Source organism: Orbicella franksi, chromosome 15 (assembly GCF_964199315.1).
Source record: "Orbicella franksi chromosome 15, jaOrbFran1.1, whole genome shotgun sequence".
Lineage (NCBI taxonomy): Eukaryota > Metazoa > Cnidaria > Anthozoa > Scleractinia > Merulinidae > Orbicella > Orbicella franksi.
In genome coordinates, this window is record NC_138159.1 from 9,685,468 (window position 1) to 9,694,285 (window position 8,818).

At 40.4% G+C, this 8,818-nt stretch overlaps 1 protein-coding gene across 1 annotated transcript; it reads left to right on the top strand.

Moving 5' to 3' along the window:
• The first annotated feature begins 1,398 nt into the window (after positions 1–1,398).
• On the top strand, positions 1,399–4,304 carry LOC145470489 (uncharacterized). Its single transcript, XM_081454305.1, has 3 exons — positions 1,399–1,901; positions 2,109–2,246; positions 3,816–4,304. The coding sequence occupies exons 1-3, from the start codon at positions 1,586–1,588 to the stop codon at positions 4,295–4,297; spliced, it is 936 nt and encodes a 311-aa protein (XP_081310431.1). The 5' UTR covers positions 1,399–1,585; the 3' UTR covers positions 4,298–4,304.
• Positions 4,305–8,818: the final 4,514 nt, after the last annotated feature.

The following is an 8,818-nucleotide window of genomic DNA, read 5'->3' on the forward strand; positions in this document are numbered from 1 at the left end:
GCTATGCTTACGCAAATCACACTAAGTTGGTAATTTAACAGGCGAAAGCAATGCTAACCAAAGCTTACAGGAACGACCAAGATGGCCGCTAGAAAGCTCTTTTTACCAACCAGTTCCAGAACCCATTCGAAACCTTTTTGTCTAATCGAAGTCCAGCATCTATGGCGGTGCTTTCGTGATCAGTCTTTTTATACAAAAGTGTCTGGCCCCTGGAAGAAGTATTTCCTCGAGAGGACTTTCAGTAATGAAGTAGACATCTTGTTTTCAGAGATAAAAATGGCATTATGTAAGTAAATTAACTTCGAATTCCGTATTTAAGTTAGATTTCTGTTTAGCACGTTGATCGGTCCAAGAAATTAGCCTAAGCTAAATATTAATGGCCGTGTTCATTGATTCCAATTGAAAACAAGACGAATTAGCCGTCGTAGTAATTCCAGGTCGTTGTTTCATAGACTTACCCAACCCACGTGCCTCGCCATTACTCCGTCCATTAAGCTTCGGCCAAACGATCGCAACATGTCAACGCAAATGATATCGGAACATGTTGCGCGCGTTTTGCCACCCCGTTGCGACTTGTCTCGACATGTTGCAACATGTTGGGTGTTGTTGGCTCAAATTTGAAAATGGTCAAATTTTTCATGCAACACTTGTAGATGTTGCATGATGTTGTATTCGTTTGGCCAGGTTCGTGAAACAATGTTGCGCCAGAGCATGCGCACTAGTTCGACTTCCAACACCCAACATGTCGCAGCAGAGTGGCCAAACGCACGCAAGATGTTGCGCCAACAATGTTGCGATCTTTTGGCCGGAGCTTGCAAATGTTGGGCCAACAATGTTGCGATATGTTGTGTTGAAATGTTGGGATCGTTTGGCCGGGGCTTTATTCCTCTGTTTAATTTAATGCTAGCGTCTAATTCCAAATGGGAAACTTGAAAAATAAGTTGTTGTGTTTGCGTTCTTCAAAATACCTAGAACTTGGTCACTTCACATTGTCGATTTCCAGAAGGCCACCTTAGCTAAAATTTCCTGTTTTGTTAGTTTGCAGAAAATAGGGAGTTTAAGAAAACCATGACGACAACGACAACGGGAACGTCGCTGAGCAAAACAGTGGCTGTGCACGTGCGTCATAATTCTTGGTACATTTCCTTGCCGTCCTCTGCAAAACAACAATGTGAAATGACCAAATGCTGCGTTGTCTGGAGAACGTGAACAACGACGGATAATTCAGTTTTTAAATTTTTATCTCAAATTTATGGCTGTGTTGCAGATTCAATTTCCTGATAGTTTTCGCAGTCATAAACAAAGTAAATGACTTGAGAGCACCGCGAGATTCGTAGGTAAAATATAAAATCATTTTTTAATCGACGCTGTCCTCGGCGTTGCCTCAGTGGTAACTTAAACTCCCTGGTGTGTCTCTGTCACACATATTTAGATTTTAACAGTCTACCTATACCTACTACTTCTCGTACAAAGGAGGTCATTAATTTTTGCCGTGCATGAACAAGGACAACGAAGTACTATTAACATGTCATTTTGAACGCTTTTATTTCGCTTATAGCAAAGTCACTGCCGCCTTCAATTCAATATGAATTCCAAGTTCTGGCTCTCAGTAGGTTTCCTGATGTCCCGGATAAGTGTTTTTCAAGCTGCTGCCCAATCTCAACCTGCAGCAGAATACTCCATTAGAGGAATGTTCCTCAGAGGCCACACCTTTAAAACGTACAAGATTGAATGGCATGAAAGCTGCTATTTCAGGTGTGCCGAAGAAGTCACGTGTCAAAGCTACAATTACGTCATTGATCATGAAGTCTGCGAATTGAACAATCGAACCAAGGAAGCGAGACCTGAAGACTTCATGCCGGATCAGACAAGGTTCTACATGAAACGGGCAAAAAACAGAGGTACACTTAAATTATCTTTATCTGTGTGTTTTCTCTTTTTCCACGTAGCCATTCTGAATGCTACAGCTTAGCTCGCATAGATTGCAAGAGTTCGCGCCGCCAGGAGAATGTGAAGCAGTGTTAAAATTCTAATCAAAATTACTCCGGCAAGATCTTGTGGAAGACCTGTTTTTTTCTTATAAGGAATTTCTTTCTTTGATCGCGCAGTCCCTCTTGGTTCCATCCAAGTGCTTCCTGCTGAATCGTGCAGTGAGATCAAGGCCAGTGAAGGTAATGAGATGGCTAACGGGGATTACTGGATATACTCTGATGGGAATGGTCAGACAATCCTGGCTCGCTGTGAAGGTATAACCATTTGGTTTGTCGATAAAGCACATTTGGATCAACATGGTAGCACGTCCGTAAAAAGTGATTAATAAACGAATGATAAATAAGTCGGCACATCACTGATTGATCAATCAACGAATCAATTTTGCGGTGAAAATTATGCCTTTCTCCCCTCCAGTGATATCACCTCCAGTTTTTAAAGGAGAAGCGAATGCTAACGACCTTAACCTTTGCATTTAAAGAACATGATTTTTGCTCTGGTGGTTATTTAAGGAGCTAATGCGGAAGAGTATATGTAAGAGGTAAACTTTCTCCTCTTTTCAAAATGGTGCAATTGTAAGACGGTAAAAAAATGGTCAGACATGTCTCGTTGAAAATCCGTTAGACGAGTATAATACACGCACATCTACGTCAATTAGAGCAGTATCCAATTTTGCGTCATAAAACCAAATCAAAGTGATTAATCTAACCATTCACAGAGGACGCAGGACTCGAAGCAAATTCATCTAGCTGGTACGAAGCGCGGCGAAACGTGTGCGAGCGAGTCACGACTGCAGTGCGGGCAATAGACAGTTTTGTTTACAAGATTTCTTGCGATATGATTGGTCCAGAGAAAAACAAAACGACCGGATCTGGCTGGGAGGGATTGGGACTTGTGTTTTTCTTAGTGGTTTTTTCGTGGCGGCCAAATTGACCAATTTCGATATAATAAAATTCAGCCCAAATCAATAAACCTCAAGACAAGGTTTTAGGTATTAACTACAGAGTTTGTGGGGCTTATTCCCCAGAGCCTCGTGCTGATATCTATTGTTTTAGGCGGAATTTCAATTTATCGAAATTGGTCTATTGTCATGCGGAGAGGAAGGTAGAGCAAAAATTGACAACACAATTCAAAAAAGACAACATTGGATTTTTTATTTCTCTATCACAAATCACAAATCTAATTGTCCACAGACCTGTTATCTCCATGCCATTTTATCATTGTACTCTGTGTATTTATCTCGTAGAACTTTCTTTTTAGCTCTGTTACTTTTGTAAAGCGCCTAGAACAGATCTGGATTGGCGTTATATAAATATCTACCATTATTATTATTAATATTAATAACAATAATAATAATATCATCATCATCATCGTCATCATTATTATTACTATTATTATTATTATTATTATTATTATTATTATTATTCCCATTCCCATGATCCGCTTGGGTTCAACAAAGTCGATAGTTTGATTTTAATCATTGTAAGGATAGTTGGGATATACCCACCTCCGAACTGATTGGTTAAATCTTAAAGGAGCTCAGTCGCGGTTTGCACATTTTGAAAAGTTTAGCCTAAATTTTTCAAATTCGTCGTTTGCAATCCGTGTCAATCTTCGCCATCCTTGAGCATCACTGTTCCTTTATGGTTTACTATTATTTCTTTGATTTTTTTCTACCTTGGTAAACTATTATTTTCAGGTTTCCTTTTATTTAAAGGAGATTTTGTACAAAAAAAAAAAAGACAAAACACCGTGACTGAGCTCCTTTAAGTAATTCTCTCAGGTTTCCTCTGAAAGTGATGCCATTCTACTTTCAAATACTTTAGAGACCTGGCAGAGGATAAACACAGAACCCGTATGCTTTGGAGCACGAGATAACCAGTATGGTGCCTTTAACATCACAAAGAGTGGATTTCTCAAAACAATGAAGCTCGTCCACAAGTCTGGTTCAATCAAATGCAACCCAGATGACCCAGCATCCTACTGGGGCTGCACATATGAACCAAGGTATGGCAACAGCGGCTTAATGACTATCATTACCAATGCAAAGAAGGGAGCCATCCTGCCACCTGCTGGAGATTTGAAAGCGCACTCTGCAGCTGAATGTAAATACAAAAACCACTTTTACAGTCTTAATGGAACTACCCACACATCTTCAGAGCTCGTTTTCCGTGATCTGGCTAACCCGTTGTCGGTTTCCTGCAACCAGGAGTTGCAGATATGGTACGGACAGGATTGGATCGACTGTAGCGAACATAACAATGACAATGGAAAAACATGTGTTGACGTTTTTGCGTGGTATGCTTAGAATCACATGACCCTCTGACTAAGCTGGAACTACTGTGGAACAGGTTAGAGTGTAAAGTTGATTTAAATTTAATTTTATGAAGACATTGAAAACGATAATGGAAACGCGGCTTGTATTCATCTTGGCTGGTATCAAAATATTGTAACTTGCAATGAAATGTCCACGCAATTAAAATAACTACATGCTGTCCAGACGGGGATGGATAGGTTTTGGATCGACCGAGTTGGTGAAAGAAAGAGCATGGATTGCGGACTTTGCTGATCAAATGAGCTGATTCGTGGATTTAGATTGAAATACCACTGATCGCGAATCAACTGTGAATTTTGGTCCGAATTCCAGTCTTTTCCTGTCTTGAAGTTCGGATCACGGATCATAAACGAAGCTCAGATCATAAATGTTTGGTCCAATCTTAGTCAATATATTTTCGGTGGGGACTCAAACAGCCTGGCATTGGTACTGGAATTGTGTAGTACTCATTGTCAGTATGCTGTCCTCTTCCAAAATTCCTTGAAATGAGCAATGACATTTCTGCACATTTACTAGTTTACCGATGAACTTTTACACTTCTGTTTGTTTCTCACAAAACACTCAGTAGCAAATGCGTTAGATTATATTTATTTGTTTTTAGTTTAATAATTGAAATAATTTCTGATGATTTCCGATATGTGGTGATGATACCCGAAACAGTGTCTAAAGCAGTGAGAATCAGCCGAAGATGTCGCGAAAACTTCCGAAAAAGTTCCGATCGGAAGGAACTGAGGTTTGGCTACGGTGAGATGGTGTTCAATAATTTATTTACCAAGGGTTGTATGTGTATTTTAGTTTTTCGGTGCTTATCGGTGCGGTGTAATTGTGTTCATATACGTCCTTGGAGGAGGGTGCAAAATGTTGAGTTTAATCTTATCGTTGACGTTATCGATTTCACTGCTAAAGTTATATGGGTACCATCATAATACTTTGTATTTTTTTCTATCTAATCAACAATTAGATTATGAGCTCTAGAATAAAGAATAACTTCCAGTTTCAAGAGCAGCGTGCGGGATCGTTGTCTATGTAAAAATAAGGTTAAGAGCTTGATATTCATATCACGTGATAGTTGACGAGGGCGCAGCCCGAGTCGATTTTCACACATAGAAATCGAAGGCGAATAATTAAGTTGTTTTCGTATAAATCAGTTGGTCGTTCAAAACTTTATCTAAATCGTCTTCACCGAAACTTCGAAAACAGAAAGTAGCGGCCACCAGTTTGTTAACAACCACACACTGCTGGACTACTCACTATCGATATCAGAATAGGCAGTAAGATGCGTAACCAACCAGAGACAGGCATTCGTGATAGAATCGCATCGCTAAAGGCACACTCGCGGTCTGATTGGCTATCGAAGAAAGGATCTTCGGGGTGGAATTGCACTTGTGCATGAAGGGATTTTGCTGACGTGAGTCGCGAGGAAAAATTGTTGCTATTGTGAAAAAAAAATGTAACTGGTGCTGGGAAAATATCAACTTGGTTATGAAAGTGAATGCGAAATTTCGAATTGAAATTGAAATTTTCAGAAAATTTAAGGAAACCACTCACACTCAAAAGTACGAGAGAACGCATTGAAGAAAAAAACAAAATGGCAGAGATGAGGGAAGAAAGCTAAACGACAGTTCTTTCCGAGGAAAACCAAACAAGCGTCACGAAAGAAAACCAAACAGGTATCACCGCGGAAAAAAGTCAAACATCTATTTCGAAAACGAAACCATTGTAACCTATTCTGATGACAAACTGGTCTCTTTTAAGGACAACATGGTTTGAAACACTAAAAAAAGTACAATTACATGCATCCGTACACAGTTTGCAGTTGTGGTTCTAGGAAAAACACGGCAAACAAATTAATCTTGATGCAATTTCAAAGCAAGAAGCACCGCAGCTTCTCAAACAAAAGGCAGACGACAAAAGAAAACAAAGGCAAAGAATATGAACCAGGAACATTACAAACTTAACGCAATGGCTTACGAAGGTACTTTCTGGAGTCTCCATGTCCACCAGCGGTAGACAACTTCGACCTCGAAAAACCTTCGGGAGAAATTTCAACGATACAATCCACGAAGAAAGTAGATTTGAAGCAAAAAGGTCTTGGCAGCAAACCAAATGCCGCTCAACCAGTTGAAACAGAAGATATTGAAAAGATTGGTCTTCAGGTGCAATCGGCCTTCAAAATCCTCGCTCTCTTCTCCATCTGGTATGGTGGAACAATGTCACACACTTAGGAATGAGAACAACATGACTGTCAACTAAGTAATTTCACCGTGACAGAGCAGTACATCGAATACAAAGATAGACGGAGACGAACCGACTGCGATGAAACGGGCGAGAAAGTATAACAACAAGATTTAGAGGACAGATGGTCGACAGCGAGATCCGCACAGGGCATTTGGCCATCGTCCGAAGGGTTAGTCCAGTTGACATGCCAAAATCCAACGTCTGGTACAAGATGGTTCCAATTAGTAGAGATACACTGGCAAAGCAAACGCAGAGTATTACGTCCATTGCTTCCCTGGACGGCAAATTCACAAATTCGAGTGGTCGCAAAACAGTCATTTAAGTGCTCCGTGATGATTTCGACCCACTGGAGATCTTAGAGCTGACTGGCCACACCAATCCGGAATCCATATCCAGCTACACCATAATCCTCTGGAAAAACAGCAGCGAAAGTCGAATAGGTTGGCCGGTTTTAACCCAGGCACGACAATTACCAACAGCGATTGAGGTCATACTTTAAGGGAGATTGTTCTCAACAGCTCAGCCCCGCCCAGTAACACAGCAGCTGCTAGCAACCGAGACAGCAGTGCCAGTCGTTCTACTTACCCGATGTCGGGGGCAGTTGGCGGGATGTTTTCTGGAATCAAGAAGAACATTTAACAATTCTCCAGTAAGCTTAAATATTTACATAAAACTTCAATCCAACATGGCACCAGCAAGCGACTCTCTGCAATGAAAGAAAAATAGTTAAAATGGCGACTTAAGCTTTTTAAAGCTATTTTCCCTAAGAGTTTACCTAGAAATTCCAGTCTTAATCATTATATTTTGAATACGATTTGTTTTATAACTAAAGCACTTACCGGTTTTTTGTAGACCTTGTTTTAATACCGGAACGCTTGAAATTTTCCTTTCGCTTGAGAATTGTTGATTGTCGGCGCCACATTTTGCCAAGTTGTATGGTTGCAGGCAAATCCAAGATATTTATTGAATGAGAGAATTTTTAAGACGGTTAGTCTGAAAATCTGGATGTGTGAGAGAAAGATTTTTCCGTAAACTAAGAAAACGGGAGATTTCACCTAGAGATCTATTATATCGAGCATTTTGTCTATCGACATACAGAGCGGCACCAATGGCGGTTGCAGCTCCCTTTTAAAGCATGGGCCTTCGAGCTGAAAAGATCGCTGCCAACCGCCTGCCCATCGGAAAACAACTTTGCCTGTGAGAGCAACCTTGTCTAAGACTTCGCCCAAGTTTAGTACTTGCATGGGCACCTGGGTAGGAGCCATCTACAGCCCGTAGAAACTTCTGTACTAAGGGGATCCTCTTGCACCACTGGGAAAGACGCCACTTCAGAAAAAATCATCCCTCACATTTCTCTGGCCATGTGAGAAAGCACGAGAAAGAATGCAGAGTTCATATTGCGCAGCTACAAAACCTGGTGCGCAGTCATGACGCTTAAGGTGGGTGAACACAGTTTTTGATACCTGTGTTTCATTCACCTTTTTCTCTAAAACCCTTGATCCCGCGGTCGCCATGAATGGCAGCAAGCAAGTTAACAACACAAACTTTGGTTTCTTGATGGTGAAGCTGACGTATGTGCTGTTACCATGGCAACATGAATAAATATAAACAGGCCTTTAAAATCGATTTCATTTATTTGTAGAAAATCTAGTCATTAGATTTTCTTTATAATTTGCATGCAACAAGCTTGTAACGATTCTCACAAGTTAACACCATTTTGCTAATAATTTAACAGAGAGATCTTTAATCATCCCTTGTTGAAGGCTCACTGGAATATCTAGAATTTCCTTGTTAGAATTCAATTATTTTCAATATTCCAGTTACTTATTTCCTAAAGTATTTTCGTACCAAATTTCGTGAAATTCTAATGAGTGGTTCTCGAGAAATAGGCGTATTCCGACAGTGTAATTTTTAATTTAACCGCAATTTTTTGACTTACTACGCATGCGCTGCACTTGACTGGGTTCTTTCGGTAACAAGGAAAAAGCTGAGAATTGCTCGGTTCTTTGCATCGTTACATTTTCTAACATACCTTTGTAATTAAAGACTAAAGCCATCAATACACTGCGTTCAATTATAGAGAAAAAATAGCACAGATAGTGCGGGTGTTGAGTAAATAAAATGATCACTCTATTGACGGCATGTTTGTTTTCTGCAATACTTTATTGTGCGCGCGCTGGATTGCATAAGCAAAAGCGCGCGCGAAAACTGTGTTCGGCCACCTTAAGTTGTCCCGGGTTGTAGGGTTACCCTACC